General features: G+C 43.6%; 1 protein-coding gene across 1 annotated transcript in view; it reads left to right on the top strand.

The window, feature by feature from the left end:
* The first annotated feature begins 17,946 nt into the window (after positions 1-17,946).
* adam9b (ADAM metallopeptidase domain 9b) overlaps positions 17,947-20,845 on the top strand; it is a 54,766-nt gene continuing 51,867 nt past the window's right edge. Inside the window, exon 1 of the mRNA XM_043712671.2 lies at positions 17,947-18,102. Coding sequence (XP_043568606.2) covers positions 18,042-18,102 — 61 coding nt within the window. The 5' untranslated portion in view covers positions 17,947-18,041. The remainder of the gene's footprint in view (positions 18,103-20,845) is intronic.

Below are 20,845 nucleotides of genomic sequence, written 5' to 3' on the forward strand. Positions count from 1 at the left end.
CATTTGTGGAATTCCACTAGTCACTGGTTGCCATCCTGAAGAATACCCCTTTATCCCACCCTCTGCTTACTGCCAGTCAATCAATACTCTATCTATGCCAGTACGTTGTCCCTAACACCTATTTTATTTAGCAGCCTACTGTGCAGCTTCTGGTCAGAGATCTTCTGATAGTACCAGCACCAACACAGCTCAATGAGCAGCATTACCTGGCATAATACCAGTTCAGTGTGCAGCATTACGTAGTATAATACCAAAACAACGCAGCTTAGTGAGCAGCTTTGCTTAGTACAATATCAGTACTAATACAGGTTCATGTCCAGTCGTTGCCTAGTACAATATCAGCATTAACTCAGCACTGCCTGTTGTGACATTATTATTAAAATAACTCAATGACCAGTTATTTCCTGATGTAATGCCCACTTAACACAACTTGATAGCCAATTATTGCCTGGTGTAATTTCACAACTCAGAAATTAGTTATTGCATGGAGTAGCATTAGCATTAACACTACAATGTAATCAGGTCTTGTCTTGCTGATGTGTAATGTGTGCTCTGGCAGTTATATTTTCTGTGGGTTCTTTGGGCTGACAATTTATTAAATGTGAGAATTGACACTTCTGGTCTTAAAAGAAGCATTATGTACAGTAAACAATATGTAGTTTATTACGTCTCTGCAACTACCTACATGTGATAATAGGTTCTACATTACTGAACCAACTTTTGGAATGATTAGTTTTACATCTGTCTTGCACAAAATCCTACTTTACTTTCAATCAGATCCCATAACTATATCACACTGAGTGACTCAGTTAGGTTTTAACCATTTCGGATCCACATACAACAATGTTAAATAAGCTTAAATCCAATTTGGAAACCATCATTACCTGCTGTAAAATCAACATTCAAGAATTCTGTATGTGTTTCTCCCAGATGTGTCCAGAATTGTTTTTTTGTTTTGGGCTTGCATAAATATGTTACATCTCTAAATTTTCAGTTCTGACAGGAGGTCACAAACATGACAATTTGATAAATTAACAATTCAATCAAACAAAATAAACTTTAAATTCAAATAAACCACGTAAGTGACTTTTAATCTCACTTCACAACGAAACCACTACTAACTTTGGAGACTAAAGGAGCTCTTCTGCCATTCTCAACAATTCTTGATGCGGCTCAGTCCAAGGATGCACAGTGGTCCCTCACTGTGCTATGTGTCTGGCAACCACACTCCCCTAGCTCACTCCTGTCCCCTAGCTCACACCAGGCTTCCATTTGACACTCATTTGTCAACAGCTCAAATAATTTGCAAACCTCTACACATTTGAGAAACATTGATGTAAGGCAATACTCGACTCACTCCTTGTGGAAATACTCCCAGTACTAAGAAAGTAAGGACTGCAGATGCTGGAGATCAGAGTCAAAAGGTGTGGCACTGGAAAAGCACAGTGGGTCAGGCAGCATCCAAAGATCAGGAGAATTGATGTTTTGGGCATTAGCCCTTCATCAGGAATGTGGGGGAGGGGAAGGGAGTTGAGAGATAAATAGGAGGGTGGGGGGGTGAAGGTAGCTGGGAAGGTGAGGGGTAGATGCAGGTGAGGGGCTAATGGTGATAGGTCAGAGGGGAGGGTGGAGGGAACAGGTGGATAGGAAGATGGACAGATAGACAGGTCAAGAGGGCAGTGCTGACTTGGAGCGTTGGATCTGGGATGAGGTGGGGGGACGAGAGATGAAGAAACTGGTGAAATCAACATTGATGTCATGTGGTTGGAGGGTCCCAAGATGGAAGAAGAGGCGATCTTCCTCCAGGAGTCAGGTGGCTTGGATTTGGTGGTAGAGGAGGCCCAGGACTTACATGTCCTTGGTGGAGTAGGAGGGGGAGTTGAAGTGGTCACTGGATTTTGGATCATTGGAATCTCTTCTGGGATAGAAGTGACCTGTACTAGAAAGACGGATTGCACCTGAATTGGAGAGGGACTAATATACTGGCAGGGAGATTTGTTAGAGCTGCTTAGAAGGATTTAAATTAGTAAGGGTTTGGGAGTGGAACCCAGGGAGGTAGTGAGGAAAGAGATCAATCTGAGACTTGCACAGTTGAGAAAAAAAGCGAGTCAAACAGTCAGGGCATGCAGGACAAAGCAGAGAACAAGGTAGGACTGCTAAACTAAACTGCATTTATTTCAATGCAAGAGGCCGAACAGGGAAGGCAGATGAATGCAGGACATGGTTAGGAACATGGGACTGGGATATCATAGCAATTACAGAAACATGGTTCAGGGATGGACAAGACTGGCAACTTAATGCTCCAGGATACAAGTGCTACAGAAAAGTCAGAAAGGGAGGCAAGAGAAGAGGGGGAGTGGTGTTTTTGATAAGGGATAGCATTACAGCTGTGCTGAGGGAGGATATTCCCGGAAATACATCCAGGGAAGTTATTTGGGTGTAACTGAGAAATAAGAAAAGGATGATCACCTTATTCGGATTGTATTATAGACCCCCTAATAGTCAGTGGGAAATTGAGAAACAAATTTGGAAGGAGATCTCAGTTATCTGTAACAATAATAGGATGGTTATAGTAGGGATTTTAACTTTCCAAACATAGACTGGGACTGCCATATTGTTAAGGGTTTAGATGGAGTGGAATTTGTTAAGCATGTACAAGAAATTTTTCTGATTCAGTATGTGGATGTACCTACTAGAGAAGGTGCAAAACTTAACCTATCTTTGGAAAATAAGGCGGGGCAGGTGACTGAGGTGTCAATGGGGGAGCACTTTGGGGCCAGTGACCATAATTCTATTAGTTTTAAAATAGTGATGGAAAAGGATAGACCAGATCTAAAAGTTAAAGTTCTAAATTGGAGGAAGGCTAATTTTGACAGCATTAGGCAAGAACTTTCAAAAGCTGATTGAGGGCAGATGTTCACAGGTAAAGGGACGGCTGAAAAATGGGAAGCCTTCAGAAATGAGATAATCAGAGTCCAGAGACAGTATATTCCTGTTAGGGTGAAAGGAAAGGCTGGGAGGTATAGGGAATGCTGGATGACTGAAGAAATTGAGGGTTTGGTTAAGAAAAAGAAGGAATAAATGTGTCAGGTATAGATAGGATAGATTGAGTGAATTCTTAGAGGAGTATAAGGCAGTAGGAGTATACTTAAGAGGGAAATCAGGAGGGTAAAAAGGGGACATGAGATAGCTTTGGCAAATAGAGTTAAGAAGAATCCAAAGGGTTTTTTACAAATATATTAAGGACAAAAGGGTAACTAGAGAGAGAATAGGTCCCCTCAAAGATCAGCAAGGTGGCTTTGTGTGGAGCCGAGGAGATAGGGGAGCTACTAAACGAGTATTTTGCATCAGTGTTTACTGTGGAGAAGGACATAGAAGATATAGAATGTGGGGAAATAGATGGTGATATCTTGAAAAATTCAAAGTTTGTGAGAAGATTTGTAGCTCGGGTGCTTGTTGCTGTGGTTCTGTTCGCCGAGCTGGAAGTTTTTGTTGCAAACGTTTCGTCCCCTGTCTAGGTGACATCCTCAGTGCTTGGGAGCCTCCTGTGAAGCGCTTCTGTGGTGTTTCCTCCGGCATTTATAGTGGCCTGTCCTTGCCGCTTCCGGTTGTCAGTTTCAGCTGTCCGCTGTAGTGGCCGGTATATTGTTGTGTTTGTTGATGGAGTTTGTGGATGAGTGCCAAGCTTCTAGGAATTCCCTGGCTGTTCTTTGTTTCGCTTGCCCTATAATGGTAGTGTTGTCCCAGTCAAATTCATGTTGCTTGTCGTCTGCGTGTGTGGCTACTAGGGATAGCTGGTCGTGTCGTTTCGTGGCTAGTTGATGTTCGTGGATGCGGATTATTAGCTGTCTTCCTGTTTGTCCTATGTAGTGTTTTGTGCAGTCCTTGCATGGGATTTTGTACACTACGTTAGTTTTGCTCATGCTGGGTATCGGGTCCTTAGTTTTGGTGAGTTGTTGTCTGAGGGTGGCTGTTGGTTTGTGTGCTGTTATAAGTCCTAGTGGTCGCAGTAGTCTGGCTGTCATTTCAGAGATGTTCTTGACGTATGGTAGTGTGGCTAGTCCTTTGGGTTGCGGCATGTCCTCGTTCTGTTGTCTCTCCCTTAGGCATCTGTTGATGAAATTGCGAGGATATCCGTTTTTTGTGAATACCTTGTATAGGTGTTCCTCTTCCTCTTTTTGCAGTTCTGGTGTGCTGCAGTGTGTTGTGGCCCTTTTGAACAGTGTCTTGATGCAACTTCGTTTGTGTGTATTGGGGTGGTTACTTTCATAGTTCAGGACTTGGTCCGTGTGTGTGGCTTTCCTGTGTACCTTAGTGGTGAATTCTCCGTTTGGTGTTCTCTGTACCCTCACGTCTAGGAATGGGATTTGGTTGTCCTTTTCTTCCTCTCTCGTGAATCGGATTCCTGTGAGTGTGGAGTTGATGATCCGGTGTGTATTCTCTATTTCCGTGTTTTTAATGATTACAAAGTTGTCATCAACGTATCTGACCCAGAGTTTGGGTTGAATTTGTGGTAAAACTGTTTGTTCTAACCTTTGCATTACTGCTTCTGCTATGAGTCCCGAGATCGGTGAGCCCATGGGTGTTCCGTTGATTTGTTCGTATATCTGGTTGTTGAATGTAAAGTGTGTTGTACACTAACGTAGTGTACAAAATCCCATGCAAGGACTGCACAAAATACTATATAGGACAAACAGGAAGACAGCTAACGATCCGCATCCACGAACATCAACTAGCCACGAAACGACACGACCAGCTATCCCTAGTAGCCCCACATGCAGACGACAAGCAACATGAATTTGACTGGGACAACACTACCATTATAGGGCAAGCGAAACAAAGAACAGCCAGGGAATTCCTAGAAGCTTGGCACTCATCCACAAACTCCATCAACAAACACATCGACCTGGACCCAATATACCGGCCACTACAGCGGACAGCTGAAACTGACAACCGGAAGCGGCAAGGACAGGTCACTATAAATGCCGGAGGAAACACCACAGAAGCGCTTCACAGGAGGCTCCCAAGCACTTAGGATGTCACCTAGACAGGGGACGAAACGTTTGCAACAAAAACTTCCAGCTTGGCGAACAGAACCACAGCATCTTTAAAAATATCCATATTACAGAAGAGGAAGTGCTGGAAGTCTTGAAACACATAAAAGCAGATAAATCCCAGGACCTGATTAGGTGTACCCTAAAACTCTTTGGGAAGCTAGGGAAGTGATTGCTGGGCCTCATGCTGAGACATTTGTATCATCGCTAGTCAAAGGTGAGGTGCTGGAAGAGTGGAGGTTGGCTAATGTCCAATTATTTAAGAAAGGTGGTAAGGACAAGCCAGGGAACTATAGACCAGTGAGCCTGACATTGGTGGAGGGCAAGGTGGTGGAGGGAATCCTGAGGGACAGGACGTACATATATTTGGAAAGGCAAGGACTCGCGATAGTCATCATGGCTTTGTGGGAAATCATGTCTCACAAACTTGATTGAGTTTTTTGAAGAAGTAACAAAGAGGATTGATGAGGGCAGAGCAGTAGATGTGATCTATCTGGACTTCAGTAAGGCATTCGACAAGGTTCCCCATGGGAGACTGATTAGCAAGGTTAGGTCTCATGAAATACATGGAGAACTAGCCATTTAGATACAGAACTGGCTCAAAGGTAGAAGACAGAGGGTGGTGGTGGAGGGTTGTTTTTCAGACTGGAGGCCTATGACCAGTGGAGTGCCACAAGGATCGGTGCTAGTTTCACTACTTTTTGTCATTTATATAAATGATTTAGATGTGAGCATAAGAGGTATAGTTAGTAAATTTGCAGATGACACCAAAATTGAAGGTGTAGTGGACAGCAAAGAAGGTTACCTTGGATTACAACAGGATCTTGATCAGATGGGCCAATGGGCTGAGGAGTGGCAGATGGCGTTTAATTCAGATAAATGCGAGGTGCTGCATTTTGGGAAAGCAAATCTTAGCAGGATTCATACACTTAAAGGAAAGGTCCTGGGGAATGTTGCTGAACAAAGAGACCTTGGAGTGCAGGTTCATAGCTCCTTGAAAGTGGAGTCGCAGGTAGATAGCACAGTGAAAAAGGCTTTTGGTATGTTTCCTTTATTGGTCAGAGTATTGAGTACAGGAGTTGGGAGGTCATGTTGCGGCTGTACAAGAAATTGTTTAGGCCACTTTTGGAATATTGCATGCAATTCTCGTCTCCTTTCCATGGAAGAATGGTTTGTGAAACTTGAAAGCGTTCAGAAAAGATTTACAAGGATGTGCCTGTGTTGGGGGATTTGAGCTATAGGGAGAGGCTGAATAGGCTGGGGCTGTTTTCCCTGGAGCAGCAGAGGCTGAAGGGTGACGTTGTCGAGGTTATGAAATCATGAAGGGCATTGATAGGTTGAATAGACAAGGTCTTTTCCCTGGAGTGGGGAAATCCAGAACTAGAGGGCATAGGTTTAGGGTGAGAGGGGAAAGATATAAAAGAGACCTAAGGGCCAACCTTTTCATGTAGAGGGTGGTGTGTGTGGAATGGGCTGCCAGAGGAAGTGATGAAGGCTGGTACAATTGCAACGTTCAAAAGACATCTGGATGGATATATGAATAGGAAGGGTTTGGAGGGATATAGGCTGGGTGCTGGCAGGTGGGCCTAGATTGGGGTGGGCTATCTGGTCAACACGGACGAGTTGGACTGAAGGGTCTGATTCCGTGCTGTACATCTCTATGACTCTCTGACTCTATGGTCAGCCACAGGGCATTGGGGTTGTTTGCCAGATCTAATCCTCCAACTCGGCACCGCCCTCTTGAACTGTCCTACCTGTCTGTCTTCCTTGCCACCTATCCGCTCCACCCTCCCCTCCGACCTATGACCATTATCCCCCACCTGCATCTACCTCTCACCTTCCCACCTACATTCCCTCCAGCTGCACCCCCACCCTCCTATTTCTCTCTCATCCTTCTTCCCCCCCCACCCCACATTCTTGATGAAGAGCTTACACCAGAAACATCGATTCTCCTCCTCCTTGGATGCTGCCTGACCTGTGTGCTTTTCCAGTGCCACACTTTTTGACTCTCACTACTATAAGTTTATCATGGGCAGTGAAGACAATATCAAACTCTTCACATTAATGACAGCCTCTATTCCCCCCACCCCACCCTGTTCCAAGGCACAGTAAGTTGTTTCAGTACAATTTTGGAGGTATACTGAGACCTGAGAAGAATCCAGCAAGAAACTATGTGCAATTCTCAGGAAGGCTTTCTCAGCCTTTGATAACATAATAGAGCGGAACTCAAGTGGAACTAGAAATCAATTCATTAACAAAAGTTCTTGTCACATGAAGCAAAATATCTATGACATGATTCATTAACTTTTATTGAGTAAATCTTGACAAATGGAGGAATTTTCATTTTTTTTTTCACAGGATGTGAGACATTGCGAGTATTACATTCTTCTAATCATCATGAACACAGAGTACCTGACCATCCCAGGTTTCCCAACATAATTCAATTTTTAATGACAATGTCAGGATTGCTTCCAACTGGGATGTTGTTTGTTCTTTAATTTTATGTTTACATCATGTTTTGGCGCATTCGGCACTCTTCCTGAGGCCCCACCATGACAACTGCCTTAAATCCACCAAACTGACCCTTAACTCTGACTACTCCAGCAGCTTCCTCCCCTGCCCAGATGTTGGATGTCAAAGTAGTTTGTTTTTATTACCCAAGTGTAGATCATCTTGTGTAAGCATTCCAATCATATGTCAAGGATTTGTAAGACAATAATAATGCTCCCACTTGCACATGGGACTGGTAAACAATGTAGTTTCAGTTCATTTGAAAATCTAAGAATTGCTTGTCAGACAGAACAATTACAGAAGCACAGTGCTCGTAGTTACAGAGAAAATGTCTCCCACTTCCTCATATTAATACCCTGCAACCTGGACTACTCATGGCTTCTTATCACAGAGTTAATCCTGATCCCCGTCGCACAGTCAGCCCTTAAAGCAATACTACTGAAATAACTCCACAGAAGGCAGTATCCTGTCACCAAGTCATTGTTTCAGTGATCACAGATCCAGCCTTTAACAAAATTTACTCTGAACTCCAACCCTTAAGTTTGCACAAGACCTTGGTTAGACCGAGGATCTATATGGGGAACCTTTACAGATTAAGGGTACAACTTCAGTTCCAGTGTCTCATGATAATCAACTGGTTCAGTAACCACTGATTTTAGTAAAAGGCTTTGCCCCAAGCTTGATGGGGTGAAATTGCTTGGGAAAGATTCATCTAAATTGGCTCAACATTTTTCAATTAGAAAATGGCTTCCTGAACGAAGTCCTAATTAAATACTCGGATGCTTTTCAGGAAGGTCTAGGGACTATCAAAGGAACAAAGACCACCTTGCATGTTGACCGGAAGCAATTCCGTGGTTCTGCAAGGCCTGCACAGTGCCATTTGCCTCACAGGCAAAAGTAGAGGCAGAAATCAGGAGGCCGGAAAGTGAAGGAATTATCAGACCAGTCCAGTTTTGCATAATGGGCAGCAACGGCTGTACCGATTTTGAAGTCTGACAGGTCGATTTATCTAGTAAGGATTTTAAACCAACAGCAAACTGTTTTCACAGCTGGATAAATACCCAATCCCTCGTATAGAGGATTTATACACAAAGCTGGCAGGGGGGCTGTCTTTCACAAAACTGGACATGAGCCTTGCGTACCTACAATTGTGGTTAGATGAACATTCCCAGAAATATGCTACAATTAATACCCATAAGGGTTTGTATCAATATGTGAGACTGCCACTGGGGTATCATCAGCCTGTGAAATCTCTCAACAGACAACGGAAAGCATTTTACAAGGAGGACAAGGCAGTACCAACCATAGCTTCAGGGAAAATTCAGCAGTGGACTAAGTGCATATAATGTTTAAGTTGAAACACCATCACAGCTGACAATATTAGACTTTGGACACAGAAGGATTTGCTCGTGGCCAAACTGAAACAGCTGGTGGTGATGGGGACAACCAAAAGGGCTTCAGAACCAGAATTGAAACCTTTTTGGGCACAGAGAGACCAGACCACAGCAGAAAACAGCGTATTATTATGGGAAAAAAGAGTGATTGTCCTGAGCAAAGGTCACCACCAAATACCGGCTGAACCCCACTCGGATCAACGAGGGGTTTCCAAAATGAAGGTGTTGGTAAGAAGTTATGTCTGGTGGCCAGGATTGGATGAGGCAGTGTCCAGTGTGCCAACAAGGACAGAAATTACATTCATGGGAATTGTTGTGTAAAACCCTGGACTTCATTACACAGTGACTACGCAGGTTCTATAATGGACTCAGTGTTCTTAGTTCCCGTTGTTGCCTACTCAAAGTGGCTGGATATGCATAGAGTTAATTCATCAAACACAGGGAAAATAGTAGAAAAATTGTGTGCATCTTTTGCAAGTTAAAGGCTCCTAGAAGTGTCAGTTACAGATAACGGGTCATCATTTATCAGCAGGGAATTTCCTGGAGTATTTCCTAAAGTCGAACAGCATTCAATATATAAGGACAGTTCCATATCATCCATCATCCAATGGTTTGGCAGAAAGAGTAGTCCAACTTTGAAACAGTCTACAACTTCACCAGATACCAAACGGTACCGATTTCTATTTGATTATAGAACCACCTCTCATGCAACTTGAGGGATAGTTCCAGCAGAGTTGCTAATGGGGAGAAGACTCTGCAACAGGTTAAATCTGACCTTCCTGGACCTGGAGAGGAGGATGAAATTGTATCACAACTGCCAATGTCAGACACCAGACTGCACTAAGGGAGAGAGACAGTTTATTTAGGGGATAAAGTTTGGTGTAGGAACCATGAGAATGGCCCTGCATGAGTAAGAGGCATGGTTGACATGAAGTCAGATCCAGTGACGTATAAAGTTTGGGAAGATGCAATGGACCTGAACAAGCATGTGGACCATATATAAGCTTCAAACTCACAAACAGTGCAGGCACAAAATGTGCCCAGCTCCTTTTCAGCCCTTCCCTCTGTTCCGGAACCCATGGGTTCTCTCTCTTCATCAAGCAATGAAGAATATGAGATGGCCACGGCAGATCTCACCACCTTGTTCCTTTGCCATCTGAAGAGGAGATTGCATTTCTTCTAAGATGCTCCAGGCACAAGAGGCGTGTTACTGTGTGCTGCACACACCTCTTATCAGAGGCAGAGTTGGAGGAACCTGACCCATTGCTAAAACATACCTGGGAGGAGCTACAAAATAAAAAAAAATGTATGCCTTTGAACACAGAGTGGGAGGAATGTTGTGACTGTAATGAAGTCAGCCAGGTGGACCTCATAGAATATGAGTTCCCTGATTGGGGCTGTTAATCTGGTCCAATCAGGGAGCCCTGGCTGACAGATAGGAACAGGAATGTCAGACATCCTGTTCACTCTGAGGGAACTGAATCTGTGTCAAGGACATGTAAATAAAAAATGATTTGGAGACAGGATACTGGCCTCTGCAAAGCTATTTCTCTGCCCTGTAATTTGACTAAATATCATTGAAGTCTAAGAAGTGCATTTTTGAGTGATTTGTGCCAAAATATTTCCAATGGCTTGTGATCAGTTTTCACAACAATTTTTTTCCCAAACAGACACATCTGGAACTTAAATGTATCTTGTATCTATGTGTCATGTGATGGGTGAGTCTGTGTAAGGGAGTGAATCTAAGTGAGTTTAATTGAGAGAGTTTAGGTATGAGATAAGTGAGTCTGTGTGAGGGAGTCAGTGTAAGTATCTGAGTGAGTGAGTAAGTGAGTCAGTGAATTAGTAAATAACTGAATGTGAGTCTGTGGGTGACAGAGAGCCTGTGCTAGGGAATGGAGGTACACCTTTGGATATAGAGTCATGCTACAAATGGACACAGACTCCTTCAGTATATGTTCAAGTGATCAACAGCATAAACAACTGGGCCCAACATAAAATGAGCTGAACAGTTTCTGCAAGCAAGGCCAAATAGAATGCAGAAATATAGTGGTAATCGGGGAGAATCCTACAGGCTGTGTTGCCTGCCTGATGCCTGATTTCAGGATATCTCATCTCGGCTGCAGAGTGGGAAGGGAAAGATGTTGTGGTTCACATAGGTATCAATGATATACGTAGAAAAGGGAAAAAGATTCTGATGAGGGAATATGAACAGCAAGAGTCTAAATTAAAAAGAAGATAATAATGTCTGGATTATTATTGGGGCCATGAACAAATTGGCACGAGGTAAACAAGATTTAAGAAGTAAAAACGTGACTCAAAGATTGGTGTGGGCGAAATGGTTTTAATTCATAAGACATTGGCATCAGTACTGGGGAAGGAAAGAGTTGTTTCAACGGTACAGGCTCCTGTATACTGTATAGGGCTCTGAATAGGGCCTTAAACTAAATAATGGGAGAGTGGGTTCAGTTGCATGGAAAATTATGGGCAAAGGCTCAGCAGATGTTATTAAAGTTTCCAGAACAAGTAATAGGACAGAGTATGGCAAGGGTCAGGAATCCACCTTCACGCACAGTAGATAAGGGGACAACTGTGAGAAGTGGGCTGTCATAGAGTCATCGAAACGTTCAGCATGGAGACATACCCTTCAGTCCAACTCATTCATGCCAATCAGATATCTTAAAATAATCTAGTCCCATTTGCCAGCTCTTGACCCGTATCTCTTTAAATCCTCCCTATCCACGTACCCATTCAGATGCCTGTTAAATGTTGCAATTGTATCAGCTTCCACCACTTCCTCTGGCAGCTCATTCAATACACGCACCACTCTCTGTGTGAAGACATTGCCCTTGAGGTCCCTTTCATATCTTTCCCCTCTCACTCTAAACCTATGCCCTCTAGTTCTGGAGTCCCCCACCCCAGGGAAAAGACCTTGTCTAATTACCCTATCCATGATCCTCATGATTTTATAAACCTCTATAAGGTCACCCCTCAGCCTCTGACGCTCCAGGGAAAACAGCCCCAGCCTCTCCCTATCACTCAAATCTTCCAATCCTGGCAACATCCTAGTAAATCTTTTCTGAACACTTTCAAATGTCACAACATCCTTCCACTTGGAGGGAGACAAGAATTGCACACAATATTCCAAAAGTGGTCGAACCAATGTCCTGTACAGCTGCAATATGACCCTCCAACACCTATACTCAATGCTCTGACCAATAAGGAAAGCATACCAAACACCTTCTTCACTATCCTATCTACCTGCGACTCCACTTTCAAGGATCTATGAACCTGCACTTCAAGGTCTCTTTGTTCAGCAACTCTTTCCAGAACCTTAAGTGCATAAGTTCTGTCCTGATTTGCCTTTCCAAAATGCAGCACCTCACATTTATCTAAATTAAACTCAACCTGCTACTCCTCGGCCCATTGGCTCATCTGATCAAGATCCCGTTATAATCTGAGGTAACCTTCTTTATTGTCCACTACACCTCCAATTTTAGTGTCATCTGCAAACTTACTGATGATACTTCCTATGTTCACATCTGAATCATTTATATAAATGACAAAAAGCAGTGGACCCAGCACAGATCCTTGCGGTACACCACTGGTCACAGGCCTCCAGTCTGAAAGGCAACCCTCCACCACCACCTACCTTTGAGCTAGTTCTGTATCCAAATGGCTAGTTCTCCCTGTATTCCATGAGATTTAACCTTGCTAACCAATCTCCCATGGGGAACCTTGTTGAATGCCTTACTGAAGTCCATATAGATCACATCTACTGCTCTGCCCACATCAATCCTCTTCAGTACTTCTTCAAAAAACTCAATCAAGTTTGTGAGACATGATTTCCCACGCACAAAGCCATGTTGACTGTCCATAATCAGTCCTTGCCTTTCCAAATATATGTAAATTCTGTCCCTCAGGATTCCCTCCAACAACTTGCCCACAAGTGAAGTCAGGCTCACTGGTCTATAGTTCCCTGGCTTTTCCTTACCACCTTTCTTAAACAGTGGCGCCATGTTAGCCAACCTCCAGTCTTCTAGCACCTCACCTGTGACTATCGATGATATAAATATCTTAGTAAGGGGCCCAGCAATCACCTCCCTAGCTTCCCACAGAGTTCTAGGGTACACCCGATCAAGTCCTGGAGATTTATCCATCTTTATGCATTTTAAAAGATCCAGCACTTTCTCCTCTGTAACAAGGACATTTTTCAAGATGTCACTATCTATTTCCCCACATTCTATATCTTCTGTGTCTTTCTCCATAGTAAACACTGATGCAAAATAGTTGTTTAGTACCTCTCCCATCTCTTGTGGTTGCACACATAGGCTGCCTTACTGACCTTTGAGGGGCCTGAGTTCATCTGCCATCCCTGTTAGGCCTCTTGCATTGAAATAAATGCAGTTTAATATATCAGTCGTACCTGATCCTCTGCTTTGTCCCTGCCTGCCCTGACTGTTTGGATTGCTCCTTTTCTCAACTGTACCAGTCTCAGATTGATCTCTTTCCTCACTATTTCCCTTGGTCCCAACCACATGCACACACACACACACACACCCCACCCACCAGTTTAAATCCTTCAAAGCAGCTCTAGCAAATCTCCCTGTCAGTATATTAGTCCCTTCCAGTTCAGGTGCAATCCATTCTTCTTTTGCAGGTCACTTCTACCACAGAAAACATTCCATGATCCAAAACTGTGAACCCTTCTCCCCTGCACCAGCTCCTCAGCCACGCATTCATCTGCTGTATCCTTCTATTCCTACCCTGACTAGCTCGTAGCACCGGGAGTAATCCAGATATTTTTACCCTCCTGGACCTCCTTTTTAAATTCCTGCCTAACTTTCTATATTCTCCCTTTAGAATTTCATTCTTTTCCTTTCCTATGTCATTACTTCCAATGTGCATAACCACCTCCCACTGGTCCCACTCCTCTTTGAGAAAATTCTGCACTCTCTCTGAGATATCTTTGATCCTGGCACCAGGGAGGCAACATACCATTTTTATTTCTCACCAGTCAATGCAAGACTCGGGGTATTGTACTTAAATGTAATGTCTAACAATGGGAGGGTTGTTATGACCCGAAACCCACTAAGAGGTGCTCAGACAGAACTGTAGGGAGGGACAATATGTTTGAATTTTCCCCAGTTTTGGCCAGACTCCTTGGCACCATAGAGTAATCTTGAAAATAGGATGGGTAGATCCAGTGTGGATCAGTGGTGCTGGAAGAGCACAGCAATTCAGGCAGCATCCGAGGACAGGCAAAAAACAGTCATTGTTTTTACCTCGTAGATCCAGTGTGACCTGGCCTAACCTCATTGGGTGCTGTGACCTCTGTCCTGTGACCCCTTTGGCTGAAACCAGAGAACATTCCAGAAGGGCTCAGAAATCGAGCCTACGAAAGGGCACCTGGTGACCATTCCCTTAGTGAAGAGCCAATCAGTAAAGACTCCAAGCCAGACCCACCTTTAGATCAAGAAGACCCTGAATGCATTTATCGACGGAGCTCAGTGATTTGGATCCAGCAGCCCAATCAAGTTCACCAGCATGGCTGTTACATGTGTTTTTCAGGCAGTCAGCCTAGTTTGGGAAAAAGTTAACTTAATTTGTTGTGTAAGAGTTGAGTCTTCAACTTGCAAACATTTTAATAAAACTATGTTTGAACAGCAGTCCTTAGTTTGTCTCATACAGTAAGAGCACTTTGGATAAATATGTTTTATCAGCATTAATCTGGCCAAAATGGATATAAGTATCTGAGGAGAATCAAATAGTAGTGACCACTGTGCAAACGTCAGTGAAGATCCCCACCTTTGGCTTTATGATGCAAGATGGTTATCGATGAAGTAGCTGAAGTTGGTTTGGATTTCTGAATGAAAGTCATGTTCAACTAGAAATATTAACTCTGTTACTCTCTTTGTAGCTGTTGCCAGGCCAACTGAGTCTTTACAATAATTTACATAAGAACATAAGAAACTAAGAAAGAGAAGCAGGAGTAGGCATCTAGCCCATCGAGCTTGCTCTGTCATTCAATAAGATCATGGCCTGACCTTTTCATGCACTCTGCTCCATTTACCTGTCCACTCTCCATAACCTTGCCTTAAAAACATTCAATGAGGTAGCCTCAATTGCTTCACTGCGCAGGGCATTCCATAGAACCACAACCCTTTGGGTGAAGAAATTGCTCCTCAACTCGGTTCTAAATCTGTTTGCCTTTATTTTGAGGCTATGCCCCCAGTTCTAGTTTTCTGTTGTTATTTTGAGTTTCCAGCATCTGTAATAATTTACATTTATAATAAAGATGGTTGGGCATTGGACACTACCCTGAGATTGAGAAAATTGGATTCCAGTAAACATGACCATATTCTTTGGACTTGCATGACTCCAATCAGTGGAGAGTTTTCCCCCAGATTTACATTCACTTGAGTTTAGCTGGGGTCCTAATACTGTACTTGCTGAAGTGCAGCCTTGTCCTCCCCTCTTGAGTTCAGTTTGTTTGTCAACATTTGAACCAAGGCTGGAGAGGTAAGCTCCTGTTGTTGCATGGCAAATGGCAGGGAGGTGCAAAATCATCCAGTAATCTGTAATGATTCAGAAATCATGGCATATTCTCGCTAATAACTAATAACAGCAGCTAATCGCCATTTTTCTGCACCAACTTCTGGCACAGTGTAGATGAGAGCTGCTTAGGTCATTTACTCAAGTTTCGGCAGAGGAATTTCAAAACTTCTGCTTGTCAAGAATGTTCCAATAAAGGTGAGGCCATATCCAGTAAAGGAGAAACAGGTTAACTGGAAATAAACACGCAGCTATCAGTCTCAAAAAGCATTCTTTTGGTTCAAAATTGTAACAGATCCATCACATATGACAATGATTTTCTCCAAGTCACTGACTGCTTATCCAAATTTCCAAATTATCAGACACTTCAGATGAGACTGTAGCAGATGCAATGAATTAAATATTCAGTCTGTTTTGTACGCCGGAAGAGATCATGTCTGACAAGGGGTCACAAGGTACAAACATTTTAGGGAGACTTATAGAATCATAGGGTCATACAGTGTGTAATCAGATCCTTTGGTCCAATTCATCCATGCCGACCAGACATCCCAACCTGACCTAGTCCCATTTGTCAGCATCTGGCCCATATGCCTTTAAATCCATCCGATTCATGTGCCCATCCAGATGCCTTTTCAATGTTGTAATTCGAGTCATAGAGTCATAAAGATGTACAGCAGAGAAACAGACCCTTCGGTCCAACTCGTCCATGCCGACCAGATATCCCAACTTAATCTAGTCCTATTTGCCAACACTTAGCCTGTATCCCTCCAAACCGTTCCTATTCCTATACCCATCCAGGTGGCTTTTAAATGTTATAATTATACCAGCCTCCACCATATCCTCTGGCAGCCCATTCCGTACACGCACCACCCTCTGCGTGACAAAATTGCCCCTTAGGTCCCTTTTATATCTTTCCCCGCTCACTCTAAACCTATGCCCTCTAGTTCTGGACTCCCCCATCCATTGAAAAGACTGTCTATTTATCCTATCCATGCCCCTCATGATTTTATAAACTTCTATGAGGTCACCCCTCGGCCATCGATGCTCCAGGGAAAACAGCCCCAGCCTATTCAGCCTCTCCCTATAGCTCAAATCCTCCAACCCTGGCAACATCCTTGTAAATCTTGTACCAGCCTTCACCACTTCTTCTGGCAGCTCATTCCATGTACGCAACTGTCAGCGTGAAAACGTTATTGTTCAGGTCCTTTTTAAATCTTTCCCTTCTTACCTTACACATGTACTCTCTAGTTTTGAACTCCCCCATCTGAGGAAAAAGACCTCGGCTGTTCACCCTATTGATGCCCCTCATGATTTTATAAATCTCTGTAAGGTCACCCCTCAGCCACCAACATTCCAGGGAAAATCTCCCCAGCCTCTCCGTATAATCAAGCCCTCCAATCCCAGCAATATCCTTGTAAATCTTTTCTGCACCCTCTCAAGTTTAACAACGTCCTTCCTGTAGGAGAGAGATCAAAATTGGGTGCAGTATTCTAAAAGTGACCTCACCAATGTCCTGTACAGTTGCAACATGACATCCCAACTCCTATACTCAAATGCACTAATGAAGGCAAGTGGGCCAAGTGCTTTCTTCACCACCCTCTCTACCTGCGAGTTCACTTTCAAGGAACTATATACCTGCAACCCTCAATCTCTTTGTTTAGCAACACTCCCCAGGGCTCTAGCATTTGGGGTGGCATGATGGCTCAGTGGTTAACATTGCTGCCTCACAGTGCCAGGGACCCAGGTTTGTTGTGACTAGGGTGACTGTGTGGAGTTTGCACATTGTCAGTGTGGATTTCCTCTGGGTGCTCCGGTTTCCTCCCACACTCCAAAGATGTGCAGGTTAGGTGAATTGGCCATGCTAAATTGCCTATAGTGTTCAGGGATGTGTAGGTTAGGGGCATTAGTCAGGGGTAAATGTAGACTAATAGGGTAGGGAAATAGGTTTGGGTGGGATACTCTTTGGAGGGGTTGGTGTGGACTTGTTGGGCTGAACAGCCTGTTTCCACATTGTAGGGATTCTATGATTAACCGTGTAAGTCCTGCCCTGGTTTGCCTTCCCATAATGCAACTCCTCATATTTTTCTAAATTAAACTCAATCTGCCACTCCTCGACTCATTTGTAAATGTAAAATAAATTCAAGTCAAATGTAATACAGTGACATTCTGGAGAAGACTGACTTTAGCTGGATAAATTAATCTATATCTCCATAGGCCTTATTTATTAAAATACTTTTGCCAGGTTCCACCCATATCACAATACAACAAAACACGCAGCTTATTTTTAATCAGGAAGCTTCCACTTGTCAAACTTGATCTGGTACAGCCATGACATTAGTGCAATAATTAACCTCCCCAAGCAAAACCAGTCTTTCAGGTCTGTTTGCATAGTTGTCCCTTTTGGAATGTAAAGTAAAACTGAACAGAAGTGAAATCCAAGCAAGTGAACACGCTGCAAGTGAAGGTACAGTGCTCCTGTATCAAGTCCATGGTGAACAAAATTGAAAAGTGAGTTACTCAGAGCCTGATGTTGCAGTCTGTGGAACTGTTCCTCATTTACCTGATTTTCTGCATCCACAATGGGACAGGTACTGCTCATTCTAAATCTACTTGTTTCTTCCTGGTTGAGTCCATCATTAAGAGGCGAAACCAATCAAAGTCAATACTACAACAGCCTTTTCTTTACAACCCCAACTTGTGTTGGTGAAAGGAAGTTGATTATATTCTTTGTAAAATTATTAACAATATTCAAGGACAAGTATAAATGATAGTTTTGTTTAATTTATTTCCTTTTTTTAACGTTCATTCCTCATGAGCTGCTCCTCTAAGTTAAAGACGCATAGAAAGTGTTACAGGTTCTGGGCATTGAACTGGAAAATCACAGAATAACTTGCATTTATTTCTTATTTGATCATATTCATGTGAAGGATAAAAAGAAAAACAAAATTAGTTGATTAAAGAGGTAAACATTCCTCTAATCAGTGTAAATGCTGTACCTGGTGAGGAAGTGATTCTTTTCAGCATAGTACCCAAGGATTGAATACCAATCTTTTCCTCTCAGTAACCAAAAACCCTGCAGCAATCAAGTCACAGTTTGCATTCCCATATTCTGGGGCTTGCTTAAGATATATTTTTCACTGTTTTAATTGTTTCCTTCTCTGTGTCTAAGACTTAGTAAAACACCAAGCCTGTTAATACTTCTGAATGTTTTTCACTGTGACTACCCAGCAGTATTCATGAGTATGTAAGTTATTCATGTTCTTCTGAGGATAATATTTCCCAAATCAGTATTACATTTAATCAGCCAAAGTTCCATTTATTTAAAATTTCTATAGGTTCATTTAGTTCAGCTCTGTTCCTTAGATTGAAGTTGTTTTCATTCCACATCCAAATCAAATATTAATCCAAGTAATGATTATCCCATTGCCACATCCTAAATAATATTTCTCCCCATGTGTCAACAGTTTTCTTGAATTTTATTTTAATTTCAGATCCTATGTGTCCTTCAATGATACCCTGTATTTCTTCACTGATATCTGTGACAGTCCTACCATTGCCTCTGATGTATCATGCTATTTCCGACTTTCAATACTGGATGAGCAGAGGGTTTTCTCAAAAAAAAAGGTTTTGGGAAGAATGAAACTATTTCTGATCCTTAACTGAGCTCCAACACTCTCCAATCCTTCACAACTCCAAATCCAGTTATTTCCACCTCTGTAATATTATCCTCAACTCACCTGTTGCTGAAAGTCTGCTCCATAATTTTATTCCCTCTAATATCAACTATTCCCAAGCACACTTTGAATCTTGCATAACCAATAACAGGAGAACTCAGTACCATGGAATGTTCCTCCTGCAATATGTGGGAAATCAGGGTCACGTCCGGAGTCCATGGTGACCACGTAATCAGCCGCAGCTCCTGATTGGTCACATGGATGGACTCAGTATGAACACCGGCAAAAGTGAGTATTGCAGATGTTGGAGATTAGAGTCAAGAGTGTGGTGCTGGAAAAGCACAGCAGGTCAGGCAGCATCTGAGGAGCAGCAAAATCAAAGTTTCGGGCAAAGGTTCTTCATCAGGAATGAGGCTGGGAGCCTTGGAGATGGAGAGATAAATGTGATGGGGGTGAGGCTGGGTGGAAGGTAGCTGAGAGTGCAACAGGTGGATGGAGGCGGGGGTAATGATGATAGGTCGGAGGGGAGATGGAGCGGATAGGTGGGAAGGAGGATGGACAGATGGGACAGGTCATGAGGATAGTGCTGAGCTGGAAGGTTGGATTTGGGGTAAGGTGGAGGGAGGGGAAATGAGAAACTTGGTGAAATCCAGATTGATGGTATGGGACTGGGGGGTCCTGAGGCACAAGATGAGGCGTTCTTCCTCCAGGTGTCGGCTGTAAGGGAGTGGCGATGGAGGAGGCCCAGGACATGCATGTCCTGAGCAGAGTATGGGCGGCACGGTGGCACAGTGGTTAGCACTGCTGCTTCACAGCGCCAGAGACCCGGGTTCAATTCCCGCCTCAGAAGACTGACTGTGTGGAGTTTGCATATTCTCCCCATGTCTGCATGGGTTTCCTCCAGGTGCTCCGGTTTCCTCCCACAGTCCAAAAATGTGCAGGTTAGGTGAATTGGCCATGCTAAATTGCCTGTAGTGTTAGGTGTAGGGGAATGGGTCTAGGTGGGTTGCGCTTCGGCGGGTCGGTGTGGACTTGTTGGGCCGAAGGGCCTGCTTCCACACTGTAAGTAATCTAAGAAATCTAAGAGTAGGAGGGGGAGTTGAAGTGTTCGGCCACAGGGCAGTGGGGTTGATTGGTGCGGGTGTTCCGGAGATGTTCTCTGAAGCATTCTGCAAGTAGGCGTCCTGTCTCCCCAATGTAGAGGAGACTGCATTGGAAGCAACAGATACAGTAAATCACATGTGTGGAAGTGCAGGTGAAACTTTGATGGATGTAGAAGACTCCTTTGGGGCCTTGGATGAAGGTGAGGGGGCGAGGTGTGGGCGCAGGTTTTGCAATTCTTGCAGTGGCAGGGGAAGGTGCCGGGAGGGTGGGTTATTAGGGGCATGGACCTGAATAAGTAGTCACAGAGGGAACAGTTTTCGCGGAAAGTGGATAAGGATGGGGAGGGAAATATATCTTGGTGGTGGGGTCTGTTTGGAGGTGGTGGAAATGGTGGAGGATGATGCGATGTGTACAGAGGTTGATGGGGTGGAAGATGATGACCGGGAGGTTCTGTTCTAATTGCAGAGTGCTTCAGGGAACATCTCCAGGACACCCGCACCAACAAACCCCACCGCCCTGTGGCCGAACACTTCAACTCCCCCTCCCAGTCTGC

This window comes from Chiloscyllium plagiosum, unplaced genomic scaffold (genome assembly GCF_037043375.1).
Source record: "Chiloscyllium plagiosum isolate Xiang-an unplaced genomic scaffold, Cpla_swu_hap1 HiC_scaffold_22, whole genome shotgun sequence".
NCBI lineage: Eukaryota > Metazoa > Chordata > Chondrichthyes > Orectolobiformes > Hemiscylliidae > Chiloscyllium > Chiloscyllium plagiosum.